The sequence below is a fragment of the Mus musculus genome, chromosome 7, assembly GCF_000001635.26.
Source record: "Mus musculus strain C57BL/6J chromosome 7, GRCm38.p6 C57BL/6J".
Lineage (NCBI taxonomy): Eukaryota > Metazoa > Chordata > Mammalia > Rodentia > Muridae > Mus > Mus musculus.
The window spans coordinates 128,282,770-128,301,076 of record NC_000073.6 but is presented as its reverse complement, the minus strand read 5'-3'; the positions used below and the strand labels follow the sequence as shown (position 1 = coordinate 128,301,076).

At 47.6% G+C, this 18,307-nt stretch overlaps 1 protein-coding gene and 1 non-coding gene across 3 annotated transcripts in view; both read left to right on the top strand.

The window, feature by feature from the left end:
- The first annotated feature begins 2,945 nt into the window (after window positions 1–2,945).
- Rusf1 (RUS family member 1) overlaps window positions 2,946–18,307 on the top strand; it is a 26,753-nt gene continuing 11,391 nt past the window's right edge. Inside the window, exons 1-6 of one of the 2 annotated variants that reach the window (NM_145590.2) lie at window positions 2,946–3,287; window positions 3,501–3,615; window positions 10,442–10,487; window positions 12,586–12,618; window positions 12,708–12,813; window positions 15,863–15,964. In NM_145590.2, coding sequence (NP_663565.2) covers window positions 2,994–3,287; window positions 3,501–3,615; window positions 10,442–10,487; window positions 12,586–12,618; window positions 12,708–12,813; window positions 15,863–15,964 — 696 coding nt within the window. In that variant the 5' untranslated portion in view covers window positions 2,946–2,993. Of the gene's footprint in view, window positions 3,288–3,500; window positions 3,616–10,441; window positions 10,488–12,072; window positions 12,212–12,585; window positions 12,619–12,707; window positions 12,814–15,862; window positions 15,965–18,307 lie in introns of those variants that run through there. The other variant, NM_001360882.1, reaches the window with a different exon arrangement.
- Window positions 12,642–12,708, top strand: Mir3103 (microRNA 3103). Its single transcript, NR_037290.1, has one exon. It is a non-coding gene; the product is annotated as a microRNA 3103 (primary transcript).

The following is an 18,307-nucleotide window of genomic DNA, read 5'->3' as shown; positions in this document are numbered from 1 at the left end:
TTTAAAGAAAAAAAAGATGCTTTTGGTAAATTCCTCCTTTAAGGTCAGTTCCCTAAACTTGATGGGAAGTGGAACGGAGCCAAAGAAAAAGGGGTGAGCTCAGAGGGAGAGAGACCCTCTAGCATGGACCCCAACTCTACAGAGCTCTCCCAGGAGAAGAAACGAGGACTTCCCCTGCTTATGCCGTCTTCTGACATAGTCCTGCAACCTCTTGATGTTCTTACCCCCAGGCATCCTTAGGGGCCTTTTAGAAATAATACCCTAATTTGGGGAGAGCCAAAGGGCAGAGAATCACTTCTCAGGGTGTGAGTGAACCAAACTGTCTACTTGTTACTTGAAAAAGCCAACCACTTGGGGACAAGTACTGGGGTGAAGGAAAGGGCTTGTTTGGAAAGCCAGAAAGCCAAGGAAACAAAGAGGCTGATGCTAATAAAAACTGGCAGGTGCTAAGAAAGGCTTTATAGAGAGGAGAGCAGAGCCACATGCAAGAAAGAGCTGATAGCCACATGCAACAAAGATCTGACAGCTAAAGACATTTTAAAAACAACCTCCTAAAGACTGGTGTTTTCTTGGTACCACTCCAGTGGCCCTATTTGGTTTAGTTACTCTTAATTTTGAAGTCTTTGGCCTTGGAAGGGAAGAGAAACAAGCAAGTTTCTTGTTCTAGACAAAAGAGTTTTTAGTGATTAATATATCTGCATGCAGAGTTGGGCTGAAATGGTCTGAAGCAAAGATTGAGGCAGCAAAGGACACAGAGACGCAGTGAAGGCAAAGACAATGCTGTTACTGCATCTTGCTCTGGCTTCCCTTCAGTGCTCCAGCCCTTGTGTTCTCTAGTAAATGAATTCAGGTGAGACACACAGAGTGTAGTGTAGAAAATAGAGATTAGCACATAATAACAAGGGATGAGGGTGACAGTGGCCAGAGAGACCACTGTGGGGAGCATGTTCTCAAGGGGTGGGAATGGGCAACGTCAGGGGCACCATTTCTGTTATGTGTTTGTAGAGGTCATTACATGGCGCTTGGCTGGATTTGTTTAGGTTCCTTCCTCAGTTCTAGCCCACTTCCACTCTTGGTAACCCTTCCTTAACCGGCTGTCTACTATCCCGTGCCTTATTTATTTATTTATTTATTTATAGAAATTTTTCCTGAAGATTTACTTATTTGTTTTATGTAAGTGCACTGTCACTGCCTGCAGACACACCAGAAGAGGGCATGGGATCCCATTACAGATGGTTGTGAGCCACCATGTGGTTGCTGGGAATTGAACTCAGGACCTCTGGAAGAGCAGTTGGTGCTCTTAACCACTGAGCCATCTTTCCAGCTCCCCCCCCGCCCCCCCGCCCTCCCCCGCCCCCAGTGCCTAATTTAAAAGGCATGATTTTCCTTCCTCTTTCCTCCTGGTAACTGCCAGGATTTCCACCTAACCTGTACTGTTAAACTAATAAACTGTCCTCAAGATTCCTGTGTTGGGCTGGTGAGATGGCTCAGTGGGTAAGAGCACCCGACTGCTCTTCCGAAGGTCCTGAGTTCAAATCCCAGCAACCACATGGTGGCTCACAACCATCCCTAACGAGATCTGACTCCCTCTTCTGGTGTGTCTGAAGACAGCTACAGTATACTTACATATAATAATAAATAAATCTAAAAAAAAAAAAGATTCCTGTGTACTCCTTTTCTAAACTATTTTATTAAAAAAAAAACCAAACTCTCTCTCTTTGTGTGTGTGTGTGTGTGTGTGTGTGTGTGTGTAGGTGCACATCCATGATGGTGTCTGCTCCCTCTTCAAGTTGGAGTTACGTGTGGTTTGAACTACCTAACATGAATGCTGGGAACCCACTGCTGATGTCTTGGAAGAACTGGGAGCATTTAGCTAGTAAGCCTCCAAATCCCCTTATTAAGGAGCCTAAGTTCCCATGGGAACCTCGGTTTCCCCAGTAACAAAGTAACAACAAATGTTGGCAAAGAGCCCCTTACAGAATGTAAACTGCTCCAGCTGCTCTGAAAATCAAAAGGAAAAAAGAACAGACCTGCCTTAGGCTTACAGCTCTACTACCTATAGCTATACACCAAAGGACGCCATGTCCTACCACGGAAATACCTGTACATGTGTGTTTACTGCTGCAGAATTCGGAACAGCTAAGAAATGGAGTCAGTCCGGATCTCTCAGGAGACACATGAGTCACAAAATGTGGAGTTACAGTGAGATTTTATTCAACCATAAAGAAAAGTGAAATAATAACATTTGCAGGAAAATGAGTTTAAAGACTGTTGCAGAAACACAGATGCCCCGTGTTTTCTCTCATATGCAAGTCCTAGATTTGGAATTTTATGTGTGTATGTGTGTGTGTGGGAGGAGGGGCTGGGGTATAAGTCATGAAATTAGAAATGGGACCCTGAGGAGGGAAGAAGGGATCTTAAAGAAATAGGAAGATAGAGATCATGTGACATAAAAGCAGCATTGGGGTGAGGAGGGCTGGGTGGAGTGGGTAAGTGGATGTCTACATAGTAGGAGTCAGGCAAGAGAACAGGGGGAGGCGGGTGGTAAATAGGAACAAAGGGAGCAAAATATGAATCAAAATGCCATAATGAAGCTCATTAAGTCACAAGCTAACTTAAAAAATTTCAAAAACTCTATTGTCCTTGGCCTCACAAACAAAAAAAAGCACTGCGACGGAGAGGGATACTCCAGTTACACAGCTAAAAGTTTGAGATCTGAGTGGAGTCTCCACCACAACTATTTCCCCAGGAAGCCATCTCTCCCTCTTCCGATTGGAGTTCAGAGTCAACGGCCCCTATATTGCTCCTAGGGTCCAAAGAACGATAGGTAGGTCAGGTGCAGTCCTGGGGTGTGCCCCAGGAAGGCAGGACACACAATAATCGGAGTTCCAAGAGAATAAAAGATTAGTGTCCTTCTGTGGCCACCGTAGCCAAACAGGAAATGTAGTTCGCCTAGCTTTTTGCCGCGTTGGACCGACTCGCTGAACTTGAGGATGGCTGACGCTGCGAGCCTACGGGCGCCGCTGTGCACGGAGCAGTTCGGCTCCGGAGCCCCGCGCGGCTGCAGCGCTGCCGCCGATGGGAGCCTGCAGTGGGACGGGGCTCGGCGCTGGGGCTGGCTCTCCCGGGCCCCGATAGCGAAACCTGGGCAGCACGCGGGTGGAGGCGGGGGACCCTGGGCAGCACTGACCGCTCTTTCGGGCCTCAGATCCGTGCTGCTGCCTCAGGGCTTCCCAGATAGCGTCAGCCCGGATTACCTGCCATACCAGCTGTGGGATTCCGTGCAGGTCCGGCTGGCCGATTGCCGTGGGGGGGGGGCGGTTTATAGCTGGGGACCCGGGGAATAGGCCCCTGCAATCTGCATGTGCACATTGGAAGGCTAGGGTGCATTGCATAGTCCTGACAGTTTTCCAGGTCCCACAGAACCAGTGAGAGCTGGTATAGCACAGTAGGCTCCGTGCTCCTGCCACCTCTCCTCATTCCACTTCTTTTCTCTCCAGGCCTTTGCTTCCAGCCTCTCCGGCTCTCTAGCCACCCAAGCAGTATTGCAGGGCTTAGGGGTAGGCAACGCAAAAGCCTCCGTTTCAGCTGCCACGTCCACCTGGCTCGTGAAAGGTGAGCTGGAACCTGGGAGCCTTACCTGTTGATCTCATCCCTGCTTCCTGTCTCTGGCCTCTTTTTCCTTTACTGCAAACCCTAGCCTTGCTGTTTTGAACTGTTCTGACCTCTAACAGTGGTTCTCGTGTGCGTGTGTGTGTTTGTGCGCGTGCGCATATACACATTTATGGTCTGCAGCCTGATTAGTACACAGAAGCTGTGAATCTTTGCCCACAGCTGGAATGCCCTCATCAGTGAATCAGCCTAAGTGGCTCACCTTGTTACCCATGCAAACTTCAGAATCCCGAAATCATCCGGGATCCTCCTTAAATTACCTTTAATCTTACTTTATGCAGGATTGCATAGACATGCAGTTTATTACGTAAAAAAAACCCGCCAGCTTCCCGGGATGGTGAAAGTTGGGTACTTCCAGTGGGCAAAGGGGCATGTGGCTGGTCCTAAATTGGTAGTTAAGGAAATGCTAAAATGCACTCTGACCCCTCTGGGGTACCTGACTGTGCTGCAGTAAGATTATAGTAACCGTGTGCTGAGAGTATACAGCCTTCTGAAAAAAGTCACTAAGAAAATCAAAGATAATCTAGTATTATGCCTGCCACCTGGTGAGGGAAGCAGACCAAAGGGAACTCAACACTTGTTTCACGTTTAGGAGGGTCCTTGGCTCAGTCTTCTGGCCTCTGTCTTTCCCTGTTATCCCCAGTGGTATTTAAATGAACCTTAGGGGCGGGGCAAGGACATCCTGTTCTATCCTAGACCTCACCACATCTTGGGTAAGCCTCCCTGGACTCTAGGTCAGGAGGCTTCTGTTTATGCTCATCTGTTAGAACCCAGCACATTGTAACTAAGTATCACCCCTTGAAAGGGCATGTCAGAGCAGAGGTGACCGAGGGCTTCTTGGCCACAGTGTCTCATCTTTTAAGGATGCCAACCTCCACCACTACCACCACCACCGCCACCACAACACATAGATGCTGACAGTGTTTATTATATGCCATTCTTTGTGTTGCTGATTAGACCTCTTGGTGGCTGTGTGACAGGTAGTGTTGTTATCCCCACACTATAGCTGGGGAAACAGAGGTACCCACGGTTACACACCTGCTGAGTTATAGGGCCTGGATCTGAGCCTAGGAGAGTTAGTCCTTTTCACGGCATCACACTGTGTTTAATGAGATCTTTTCCATTGCTCTCCTTTAGCCAATTCAAAACTGGGTCAGTAATTGGGTTTCTTAAGTGTCATTTCTAAACATCCCATTCTTATCACCAGCATGATGCTAATCTGTCTAACAGGTTTTTAAGAAAAGCTGAGGCCACTTCAAGATATGAAAGTACCCGCACTCGAGAACCTGTTACCAGTGTTAAAAGACGCCCTCTTAATTAGAAAGGATTTTACAAGCTTGTTTCCCTCAAGAGTGAGATGTTTATAAGCAGAGCACCATATGAGAAGTTCCCTTGGGATTTTTGTTGTTTGTTTTCTTTTTGACACAGGATCTTCTGTAGCCCAGGCTAGCCCAGATCCCCAGGTATCACTGGATATAACCCCATGTCTTTACTTGGAATTATAGGCATGCACTCATTAACCTGGCTTTGGAATGCATGTCGTAATCGTTTTCAGGCACACATTGTCCTGGTTGGTTGGTTTGTTGTCAACTTGAAACCAACTAAGGTCACAGAGAAAAGGGGACCTCAGTTGAGAGCATGCCTCTATCAGACTGGTCTGAGCCTGTGGGGAACTTTCTTAATTGCTGGTTGCTGTGGAAGGGTCCAGGCCACTGGGCAGTGCCATCCCTGTGCAGGTTGTGCTTCTGCTTTAGTTCCTGTCTCCAGCTTCTTGCGGTGCTTCAGTTCCTGCTTTAACTTCATTTGGTGGACCGTGAGCCAGCAGAGTAAGCCAATAAACCCTTTCTTCTCCAAGTGGCTTTCAGTCACGGAACCACAACTACTGCAGCACTCTGTTAGAACGTGTTAATTATCAGAACCAACAATGGTAATATCTGTAGCAGTTACTATTTTAGTAGTCGGGTATAGGCCAGGCATTATTGCCCTCTTCTGTATAATGTGTCTCTTAGTGCCGACAGTAGCCAGTCCAGTGGAGTTATTTATTTCTCACATAGAGGAACTCCAAGCAGCCCCAGGCCAGCTGACTCTTGTGTCTCCTTTTTTTAAATTTATTTTTTTGAAAATTTAATATGTGAATGCTATATTTACATAATTTATCTCCTCTTCTCCCTTCAGCACCCCCTAAAATTTATGGCCTCTTATTTTTTAATTATTATTGTTACACACGCACACACACACACACACACACACACACGTACACGTACACGCACATGTGTACACATATCACTGAGTTCATTTTTGTTGGGATTAGACAACCTATCAGGGAGCATATATTTAGAGAAGATGGATTCTCCCAGTGTTGGCAACTGTGAACTTCCCTGTAGTTCTTTATCTGGGTTGGAGCCTCGTGCGGCCCCTCCCGTCCATGCTGGCATGTCAGCTGCTATCGTTGGTCAGGTCTTGTCTAGGCAACCGTATTATTGAGATTTTGTGAGTTCAGCTTTTCTAACGTACATAGAGGGCACCATCTCAAAGCAGACATCCTGGTCTAGTAGTACTTCCCAGTGGCATTTAGTAGTAGTATGAGCCTTTACTTGTTAGAAAAGGTTAAAAAAAAACCATGCAAAGTGCTTAACATTTTGTGTCCCACTCGAGTTCTGTATTAACCTTAGTCCCCATAGGCTTTCTGGGTAGCATTGAGCATTTTGGAGATGCAAATCTGGGAATACAGCAGAGGTGCGCATTTGACCTGGGTTCTGTCTAGACATCTGGTGGAACGTTTAGGATCCCTCACGTATATCATCTGCAGATAGGGGATCATTTGATGTCTTGTCCTAGTTGGATGCCTTTGATGTCTTTCCGGCTAGCGCTTTAGCCCTGTATTGAGTCAGGAAAGTGCATAGCTTGTCTCAGTCATGACGATGATGGGATTGCTTTGAGTGTTCTCTGTCGAAGATGATGTTGGCTGTGGTTTTGCCGTAAGAAGCCTTGGTTACACTGAGGTATCTTCCCTCCAGTGCTGCACTCTTTAGCACTTGATCATGAAGTCCTGTTGGGTTTTGTCAGAGGCCCTTTCTGCATCTCTTGGTATGATCATGTGATTTTTGTCTCTGAAGTCCATTTATATGATTTATTATATGTGTTGATACGTATGTTGAGCCATTCTTGCAGCTCTGGGATAAAGCCAACTTGATCTTGGTAGATGGCCTTTGTGTTGTCTGCCTGTATTCTGTTTGTAGGGATTTTACTGAGGGTTTTACATGCGTGCTCCTGAGGGATACAGGCCTGTGGTTTTCTTTCCGTTGTTGTGTCTTTACTGTTTTGGTATTTAGAGTGATGCCGCTTCTTAGGAGAGGTGTGGAAGTGCTCCTCTGTTTCTGTTCTGGGATGCTTTTTCCAACCGTTCGCTCTCAGGCTCTGCCTGACTTGAAGATAGGAGCCTGTGTCTTGTAGGCAACAGGTAGGTGGATTTTGATTCTTCATCTGTTCAGATAACCCATGTCTTTTGATTGGAGAATTGAGACTATTAATATTTAAAGTTATTATTAAAAGGTATGTGTTGGTTGTTGTATTTTTGTTTCTTTCTGTGTTCTTAGTCATATACTGTTTCGGTAATTACTGCTTCGTTTGTTTTGTTTTTATAGTCTCAGCTGTGTCATCTCCTCTCTTTAGTCCAAAGTAGTGCTTCCAGAACTCTCTGTATGGCTGGGTTAGTGTACATGGGCTCTTTTATTCTGTTTCTTCATCAGTCTGCTGGGTACAGTAGCCTAGGCTGGCAGTAGGTAAGTACATTGCTCCAGGCCCTTCTGATTTTTAAAGTTTCCCTTGAGAAATGAGTTGTTATGCTGGTGGGCTTTCCTTTGTAAGTGACTTGGGATTTTCTTCTTGGAGCCTTCAGTGCCTGCTCTTTGTTCTGGATATTTAGTGCTTTAACTACAGGGTGTCCTGGGAGTTTCTTCTCTGGTCTCATCTGTGTGGTGTTCTAGGTGCTCCTTGTATCTGTGTGAGTATGTCTTTCCTTACATTGAGGAAGTGTTCTTCTATGATCTTGTTGAAGATCAACCAGGAATCCTTGTTTATTTGTTCCTATAAATTCGAAGATATGGTATGTTCATGGTGTCTCACAGTTCTTCCATGTTTCTTTTGTTTGCTTTGATTGATTGATTGATTGATTGATTGGTGTTCCTTGTGTGTGTGTGGTCTAACTCCTCTACTCTATCTTCAGATCTTGACATTCTACTTTCTGCTTGATCTATTATACTTACACAATTTGAGTTTTTCAGTCCATCTTATTTTCAGCTTGAGTTCTTCAGTATTTATATCTCCTCACTGGATTATATTTCAGATACTGAGTTGTCTCCATTAGTGCTTTCTTGGGCATCATTCAGGCGTTTACTGCCATCCCCCTTAAGTTGATTGAGTTGATTTTTTGAGGTTTTCGTGACCTCCTTGCATTCTTGAATGAAGTTTGTGATTGTTCTTTTAGGTTTGGTGTCCTGGGTTCGCGTAGTTCTCACTGGAGGACGACGGGGTTTGAGTGGGGATGGATTCTGTTGGCCTTTGCTATTGCTGGGTTTTCTAATGTGACTTAGATGCTTTGGGTTTTGTGTCTGATGTGAGATTATGGCCGGCCTTAGGTGGAGCCAGTGCAGGAACTGCATGATCAAAACTAGATTAGGGACACCTGATGATCAGCTGCTGGATTGGAACTGGACCTTCATGTGTGGAGATGTCATGGAGGTTGGTGTAGTCAGAGGAACTCAGCAGGCAAAGGTGGTGCCAAGCACTACACACCCAGACCTAGGCCTCCAAGTGTGGCATTGGCTCAGGAATGGTTGGGGTCAGAAACTCACCAGGCAAAGGCAGTTTGCAGGCTGTGTGTCCTGTGCCTTTTTTTTTTTTTTTTTTTTTTTTTAAGATTTATTTATTTTACGTTTGTGAGTGCACTGTTGCTCTCTTCAGACACACCAGAAGAGGGCATCAGATCCTATTACAGATGATTGTGAGCCACCATGTGGTTGCTGGGAATTGAACTCAGGACCTCTGGAAGAGCAGTCGGTGCTTTTAACCACTGAGCCATCTCTCCAGCCCCAGTGTGTCCTGTTCTTAACTGCCAATGTTTGGCAGGCATTTACAGTAGTTTCACATATAATTTGTGGAAGGGTAATTACTAATTTATCAGTTGGACTAAGGAAGGCAAAGAGGAGGTGAGAATTAAATTTCCTATTCTGGTAGACAATATTGGCTTTCGGATAATAGGTTGGACATTATGTCATTAATTTACCATAATGCCACTTTCCAGACTGTGTTGGGGCCCCAGGGACTGCTTCTATTGATCAGTAGACCTCCCCTCGTCTCCGTCGAATAGTCTGGGGAGGATTATGCCCTTTGATGTAAGTACAAAACTAAAAGGAAGACATGGAGCCTGCCTCAGTGACTCTCTCAGAAGCAGTAATCTTGCCATATTCAAGATAACAAACGGATCTAATATAAAAATCTGAAACATAAAATTTTGTATATAATCTAATGTCCTTGAAGGAAAGAAGTTAAGTGAAAACTTTTATTTTATAGAAAGTTGGGTACCTATGAAGTTGCTTTGATGGGTATTCTGGGTCCAGGCGAGGGACAGAAATGGAGAGGTAGAGAGCCTGAGTAGGAGTGTGTCGTACACATGAGATCTGTTAGGAGATTGTGGTAGTGAGGGAAGGTAGACCCCGTGTTCCTATGACATCAGTCTTTCAGGAAAGCTGGAAAGACAGTTGTTATAAGATGCTCCAGTCCATTCGTGTGTCTCCTTTGAGACTCAGTTGCTTTGTCTATGAAATAGGATGATCCTCCCCAGACTTCCAGGAGGGTTGGTGGTTGTCCATCTGAGTTCTCAGAAACATCCCCTAAGCCCGAGGTCCTGCATGTCTAGTAGAAGGCACGCAAGCATGGACGTTATGCAAGTACAACCTTCTCTTTACCTTCTCACATAAAGGTCTCTGCCCTCAAACTCAAACAAAATGGAGTCCTCCCCTCCTCAGTCTGTCCCTCCCAGCTGTCCGGCTGTCTGCTTCTAAACCATTCCTTCCCTGTGCTCCTCTGCATGGCCGGATGGCCGCTCTCTCCACATTAGGCCGGATGGCCGCTCGCTCCACGAAGGGCACAGGCTGAATTTGCAGGTGCCTTGTGGGCCAGGCAACTTTACCTTTTGCAAAGTTACTCAGTCCTACCACTTGGTTACAGAAACAGCTATAGACTAGACAAACTTTTGAATACTTGTACCAAGTAGATATGTGTTCCTCAACACTATAGTTGTAGAGCTTTCTGAAAAGCACATTGCGCTGTATGTAGTTTCTGTGAATTTGTCTTTCATACACTATTGTGTTGATGTGAATAGCTGGTTCGTGTGGTTTTCACTACTGTCTAATATGCTACCGAGTAGATCTCCCAAGATTTTGTGCATCCCCTCATCTATAAACATTTGCATTATCTCAAGCTTTTGCTGTTATTAGCAGCATTGCAGGCTGAGGAGGCAGCTCAGTGTGTTCAGAGCCCATCTAGCGAAGCTACAAATAAGATTCCTTGCCTAATCTGTACAAAGTGAAAAGCTGCTGACCTTAGCATACCCCTCAGCCTTAAATCTGTCTAGAATGTATCACATCAGATGTTTTCCCAAGTGCAACATGACCTGAAGTGAATCAGCGATTCTGTGCCAGGGTCTGCCTTACCCTGAATCTCCCGAGTTCCCTCTTTGTCCTTACCAAGGCACTCTTCTCATCCCCAGATTCAACTGGCATGTTGGGCCGTATCATCTTTGCCTGGTGGAAGGGGTAAGTTTGTTTCTCTTCTTTGGTCAGCTGATTCCAGTAGCACTTCCCAGTGCCATTTAGTAGTAGTAGTGAGTCTTTACTTGCTAGGAAAGATTGAATGAGAAAAACTATGCAAAGTGCTTAACATTTTGTGTCCCACTTGCGTTCTGTGTTAACCTTAGTCCCCATAGGCTTTCTGGGTAGGATTGAGCATTTTGGAGATGCAAGTCTGGGAATATAGCAGAGGTGTGCGTTTGACCTGCTGTGGGCAAGACCCTGGGTTCAGTCCCCTAAACTGACAAGAGGAAGATGACAAAGATACGTTTCAAGATGTGAAATACACCTAGAAGAGGGAAGTTATTTTCTCAGTTCTTACTCTGTAATTGTGGGGGTGGGACTGAAGCCTTTCCTCTTTCCATAGCATCAGGCTGGTTAGGTGTGAAGAGTGCCCATGTCTTAGCAACTCCACGGTGCATATATAGTCTGCCTGGCCTGGAAGGACTCCCTCTCCCTCTGAAAGATTCCAGAGAAAGATCTGGACCTAACAGTGCAGATTCTGGGCTGGACTACCCTGCAGCATCTCCTAACACTAAGTTCTTAGATGCTTATGCATGGGCCAGAGGATAACCGACTCCGTAGAATGGAGACAGAGGGGTAGCCACCTGCAGTGTTGTAGAACAGGATACCCTACGCCTGGATATGGGGGGGGGGCAGCATTTCCCTTGGTCTTCTTCCCACCTACCTATTGTTCTGTGAGCCAAGACCTGAAGTTATACCAAATTGGGTATTAAGCAGTTCCAAGTGTATGGACTTTGACTTAGTTACCTTTGAAAGAAGCAAAGCAAAAAGGAGAATGGTCCACGAATAGCCTCTTCAAAGGTTGCCCAGAGAGTGGGAGAACTGTCAATAAACAGAATTTTTCCTCAGAGCCAGTACGGGCGAGATACCCAGCACTCACTGAAGACCTTCCCAGCTAAGGATCATATTTCAGGGGACTGGGAATATTGGAACAAAACACTGGTCAGAGAGGCAGATAGAAAATCACCTTTCAGGAGAGCTTCATCATGAGAGCGCTTCCCACCTTGCAGTAGGAGACCACTTAGGAAACATATAACATCCTGCCAAGGACAGCATGGTGGGGCTCCAACTGAAGGGAGCAGGCCTTCCCTTCAAAACCCAGAGAGGAGTGAGGTGAGGAGAGGTGGCAGCCATGTGCAGTGTAATAAAGGGGTGCGGGGGGCAGGGGGCGCCAAAGGGGAAAGCCTCAAGTCTGCCAAGCAGCAATCTGACCTTCATTGATTTTTCAGAGGCGTGGTAGAAGATCTACACCATGTGACTTAGTTTGGCCCAGTCTTTTGCTAAGGGAAATGGAGCTAGCACTAGATCGGACTGTGAACTTATCTTGCAGCTGAGTTGAGAAGGGCTACAAGGCCTTTCTTCCCTGCTGTTATCAGAGAGCTGCAGGAGGGTGTCGCCCAGTTTCTGGGGAGGGGAAAAGCAGCTAAAGAATTCCTGATCTCACAGTGACAGGAAAGTGATAGTAAGGAGCCGTTTCTCCTGGACCTCCAAGACCAAAGCACAAAGAAGATTGATTCGTCCCAGAGGGACAAAGGGCAGGGAGTGAGAGACAAAGACAGGAGGGAGAGGACTAGGGAGAAAGGGCATCTGTCCCGGAGTGAGTACAAAGGACTGCCTCTGGACAGAGGAGACAGATGTGGCCCATGGGAAAACAGCAGCTTATAAAGGTACAAAGGGAACCCCGTGTCAGGATGAGGGGTTTAATCTTCACTGGGCATCTTAACTAGGGGACAAAGGGGGTTTTTGATTGCTGGACTTCAATACTGTCTAGCTGGTTCTTGGTAGTCAGCCTCAGGAGGAGGAGGTGCCCAAATAAGGGAATAGACCCTGGTAGCTACCTTTAGGAATGTAACCTAACAATTTTTAGCAAGGCAGAGGGAGTACGGCCTGCCAGAGCTGTGTGGGCACGCTGGAGCTGCCCAGAGCCCCTTCAGTATATTTCCACCCTGAATCCTGTAGACCTGACCGTGACCTGACAACTCCTTACAGCCCACAGCAGTTTTCCTGTGTTCTAAATTGCAACAACCTCTTATCCCAACAGGAGCAAACTGGACTGCAATGCCAAGCAGTGGAGGTGAGAAGAGAGGAGGTATGGGGAGGAGGGAGGATCTGCTGTTAGAAAGTCTCTGGTTTGTGACCTCTAACCTCTGATCCTTCCCACAGGCTCTTTGCCGACATCCTCAACGATGTAGCCATGTTCCTAGAGATTATGGCTCCCATGTACCCAATCTTTTTCACCATGACTGTCAGTACCAGCAACCTAGCCAAGGTAGCCACCTCTGGGACACTTCTGTACCTGAGATACCAATACCATCCTTACCGACGCTGTGTGTGGCTTACCCGGTCCCTGTACTGAAGGAAGTTCGAAAAGGACAAAGTTCATATGTTTCTACTGAGACACAGACAAGTTTTCTGATCCTCTGACCAGACAGCCCTTGTACCTCAGCCAGCCTGTGCAGGGCCATGTTGGAGCACATGCTGGTGAGGGTGCTCTGAGCTGAGAGTGAAGGGTGGTCCAACACCAGAATCTAGGGGCTTGTCATTCTTCAGTAAAGCATCTGTATAGTGCCTACTGCATGGATGACCCAGGCCACAGACTCTCCCATGTTTAACGGAAATGGCACATAATTACACAGATATCTATGGGGTTACAGTTCTGAGCATACCAGGTGAGGAATGGTCTTGGGATGTAGAAAGGCCCTACATGAGGCTGAGTCCTGAAGAAGAGGAGTTTATGTATGATTCCAGGACCAAGAAATCACACACACACACACACACACACACACACACACACACACACACACACACGTACGCACACACATGAGAGAGAGAGAGAGAGCAAGCGAGCAATGGCACAAATCGCCACTGAAGCTGGTGGGGTTCACTTGCCCTCACAGCACCTTCAGATGAGGAAACAGGCCCAGCAGGGTCAGAAAACCCATCACTACAGTCAGGTATGTAGAGCTGTAAAGCCCTAAGACTCAGTACCGGACGCATTACACTGCAGCCAAGCCGCCAAGCCACAGGCACTTTTGGTATTTGGGGTAAAGCAGTCTTTTTGTTTAGGACAGGCAGTAAATGCTGCACACACCTTAACTTCTGCCCCTGATTTTATCATCAAGTTAGGAAACCCCAGAGAAGATACTGCTGGAGCTGGGGACCAGCTGGGGATTGTGACTTCTGGCATATCTTTCAGACTCGGCAGCAAGCTCTGCTTCTGAGACCCGTGTCTGTCAAATACTGTCCCAGAGCAAGGTTCTGTCTTTCCCCTTAAGATCCGGCTTGGCAGAGTTTCAGTCTGTGACCAGCACTCCCTCCACAGCTACAGCAGCCAGAAGCTGGCTGTCACCCTTACCTCCTCACCTCAGTTGTCGCTTTCTGCTCAGATCTTCCAGTTTTCCTCCAGCTTCCCACCGTTCATCCCCCTCTCTCACTGGCAGCCCCTCTGCTGGACAAGTTCCTTCCCAGGGAGTCTGTAGCCCTTTTCACAGCCCAACGCTCTCTTGAAAGTCAGTTGTAAAGGGAACTTTGATTCTCCTGTAGTAACTGTCATGTCCCAGGCTCACGGCGTCTGTCTTCCAACCTAGACCTAGTCCTGAAAGCTCCCAGCTTCCATACAGTCTTGTCTAGGCCTAGGTGTTCAGCCTCTGAGACTTGCTGCTAAAAATGCTCACCTTTTCTTGTTCTTTCTGAGCTCTGACCGGCTGGTTCAACTCAGCTGTTCTGGCTCAAACTCCTCTCCAAGCTCACTGATTCAGTCTGGCTGTTCTCTTAGCCTCTGGCTTGCTCTGCTTGGCCTCAAAGTAACTCTAGCAATCTTTTCTATTCTTCTGGCTCCTTCTTTTAACCCGTGACTGCAGAGCTGCCCAGGTCAGACTGCATCCTCTGTCTGCAGTGCTCCCGTGAGCAGCTTCCCTCTCCTCTCTCTTCTCAGGAGAGTTGGGCAGGTCCCATTCTGTCATATCTTTCCTTGATCTGTCACTTTGTCTGCCACTCAATTAGACATCACTTTCAAACATGGCTGCTTCCTTCTACAAGCTAACTCTATCTTCATTGTCTGGGATTGAAGGCGTGCACCACCACACCTGTACCTAAGCTTTTCTTTGCCTGATACATATGTATGTGCTCTATAGCAGGCTGGCCTTGAACTCAGAAATGTGCTTACCTCTGTACCTTGGGATTAAAGGCGTATCTGTATTCCATCTGGATCACACAGACCTAGAACATCTTTGGATGTGATCTCTGGCCAGAGCAACCTTGTTCTGAATTAAAATTTCTCTAGGGTCAGTGGGCCAGCAAGGTGCAGTAGCCAAACCTGCCAACCTGAGTTCAGTTTCTGGGCTCAACGTGGCAGGAGAGCAGGGGCTCCTGCAGATTCTCCTCTGACATCCATGCATGCGTCAGCACGTGTGTACATGTGCGCACACACACAATAGTAAACGTAGGAATCAAATTAGGTTACTTGCCTGAGCCACTGCTCTCTGGAAACCTTAAAGGCTTCCAGTTTTCTATTTGGAACCAGACTGTTCCCTGCCAGTCACTTGAGCCTCATCTTACACCACTTTTCTCTTGATTTTGAATAAATTAGTTCCTCCACCTTTATAGCTATACTTAAGCTTCATCAAAAACCCGTCTGTCATCATTCTGTGTCTGTCATCTACAAGAGACTCGATGGTCAAAGTTATCAGTGGCTCTAGTTGCTTTCTAGAGATCTCAGGAGAGATGTAAGTTCGTTAATCCAGGGCCACTGGAGTAAGTGTAGATCTGCCTGGAGCGCTCAGTGGAGCTAGGCTGGGACAGGAAGAAGAAAGGACTTATAAGGAGGCAGACTGTAAGCGTGAAGTCAAAGACCAGACTGGACCTTATCGATCAGTCAGAGAGAGAGAGCCAAAGCAAGCCAAGGAGATGAGAGATGTGGCTTTAAAACGACCCCAGCAGGGCACAGCCCTGTGATTCTAGTATCATGGGGTCTGAGTTAGGACTATTACAAGTTCTAGGGCAGCCTAGGTTACATGGCAAGACCCTGATTGAAAGAGGGCAAAAAGACCCTTGGGGAAAGGAAGTTGGAATTTCCTACAGTCAGGGTCACAGGGTAATAATGGCTGGCGAGACTTCCCTTTTCTCTTGGAACAACTTTGGGAACAGGTTTCTAAAGATTCAGTAGTAAGAATAAAAAGCCAAGGACACATTGAGTGTTTGCCGGAAGGGATGTGTCACTAGAGACCCGCTTTTCTCTGGCTGGGGTGAGTTACCAGGAGGGCCTGCCTTTCCACAGCACAGACTGCCCTGACCTTCACTCTTCTCTTTTTCCCACCCAGTGCATTGTTGGTGTGGCTGGCGGGGCCACTCGAGCTGCACTGACCATGCACCAGGCCCGAAGGAACAACATGGCAGACGTGTCAGCCAAGGACAGCAGTCAGGTGAGCACAGGCACCGGAAGCCATTTGAGTGAGGTGGGGAAGGGTCCAGGGCTCGCCACAGTTTAGAAGTACAAAAAGAGACTTCCAAGTGTCCCTGGGAAGGAGGTGAGTAGGGAGTGTACAGAGAGAAAAGTAAGTGGCCCTGCTGTCACCTGGTGGGGTCAGCCATATCCCCACTGAGGCGTACTCAGCATGTGAGGTTGTTAGGATGCCAGCCAGAGGCCTCCACTGAGTTGGAAGGTCCCAGTACCCCCCGCTGACAGAGGGGTCTGAGCAGAATGGGGTTGGGAGGGATAGTCCTGAGACTCCACAGGTCTTACATTTTGTCCCAAGCTCTGTGCTAAGTGCTCTCTGGGTTTCATTATTTATTTCACGAGGGACGTAAGGCCTGGACAGGTCCCAGAAATGTGATGTGCTGATTTTGCTGTTGTTTACTTGTTTACTCCTTGTAGTTGGTGACCCTGAATCAGCTAGGAGCCCGTCCTATCCAGTCCTGTTCTAGCCTCGGCTCACACCGTTTCGCTCAGTGCTCATAAACTAGTATTTGTAAAGCCTCCCTCACATGTTACCTGTGTCTTCTCCAGGAACTCATTCAGTCTTTCTATTGTTAATGTACCCATTGTGACCATTTCACAGATAAGAAAATAAAGGGCAGAAAGGCTCAAAGTCCATCTAGATACCCTTGGGCAAGTCCCTCTGCCCAGCGAAATGGTTGGGCTGAGTCAAACAAGTGAAAACCAGGCCCTCCTCGCCAGCATCTCCAGCTTCTTGTGTTAGTTCTCCCTGGCTCCCAGTCCTGCCTCAGCCCCCAGGCTTTGTTTCTGTAGAGCTTCCTCAGTAAGGCAGAAGTGCATCATGGGGGCTATTCAGACCACGTGCTCAGTCCCATAGCTGGCTCCTGCTTTCTGCAGGGAAAGTGAGGCTCCCTTTGGGGGTTCTTAGTCTCGTTAATGAAATGATTTATAAACTGACTTGGTGTAGACAAGGGAGCACAGAGAGGAAACTCCTGGAATAACCGCTTTATTATGGGGAAGGTTTTTATTGTAGATAGGAGAGAGAAAACAGAGAGCGGAGAAGAAACTGAACATGGCCAGGGCTGTCTTCCAGAGAGCCCAGAGAGCAGAAAATAATAATGGAGATAGCAAGGCACAGAGCATAGCAAGATAGCAAGAGTGATGGAGTAGCAAGAGTGGGGAGAGTAGGGGTATAAAAGGGGCCAGCAGGCTAGTGTGGGGGCAGCCTGCTTAGTGTGGGGGCAGCATGCTAATGTGGGGGGACAGCAGGCTAGTGTGGGGGCAGCAGGCTAGTGTGGGGGCAGCCTGCTTAGTGTGGGGTCAGCATGCTAATGTGGGGGGGGCAGCAGGCTAGTGTGGGGGTCAGCATGCTAGTGTAGGGGCAAGCATACTAGTGTGGGGGCAAGCACATTAGTGTGGGGGTCAGCATGCTAGTGTGGGGGCAGCATGCTAGTGTAGGGACAAGCATACTAGTGTGGGGGCAAGCACATTAGTGTGGGGGCAGCAGGCTAGTGGGGGGGCAGCAGGCTAGTGTGGGGGCAAGCATGCTAGTGTGGGGGCAGCAGGCTAGTGTGGGGGCAAGCATGCTAGTGTGGGGGCAGCAGGCTAGTGTGGGAGCAAGCATGCTAGTGTAGGGGCAAGCATACTAGTGTGGGGGCAAGCACATTAGTGTGGGGGTCAGCATGCTAGTGTGGGGGCAAGCACATTAGTGTGGGGGCAGCAGGCTAGTGGGGGGGCAGCAGGCTAGTGTGGGGGCAGCAGGCTAGTGTGGGGGCAGCAGGCTAGTGTGGGGGCAGCAGGCTAGTGTGGGGGCAGCAGGCTAGTGGGGGGGGCAGCAGGCTAGTGGGGGGGGCAGCAGGCTAGTGTAGGGGCAGCAGGCTAGTGTGGAGGCAGCAGGCTAGTGTGGGGGCTTTGAATTGTGTAATAAGTACTTGTGAGTAGGGACTTCTGCCAGAGGCAAGGGAAGTGATTCCTTTTGGGGACAGAAAATCTATTTCACAAGGTCCCGAGGAATGCTGGCTTTTTTCTCTAACACCAGAAACCCTTCTGTAACCAGCTTTCACTACTTTCTGACCATATGGCCTGCCTGAGAGCAGCACTCAGGAGGAAGCACAGACATAATTAGTTTAAGAGATAAGAGAAATACACAGCACAGGTTAGGTGGAAATCCCAGTAGCCTCCAGGAGGAGGGGTGGAGAAAAGGTTAATACCCTTTAATGTGGAATAGAAACAGCTTATTAAGAGAAGAAAAAGCACTCCTAAGAATAGAAGTGGCTAGCAAGTTAATAGACAGTCCAAAAGGCGTCCAGCCATGCGGCAGGCGTGTAGT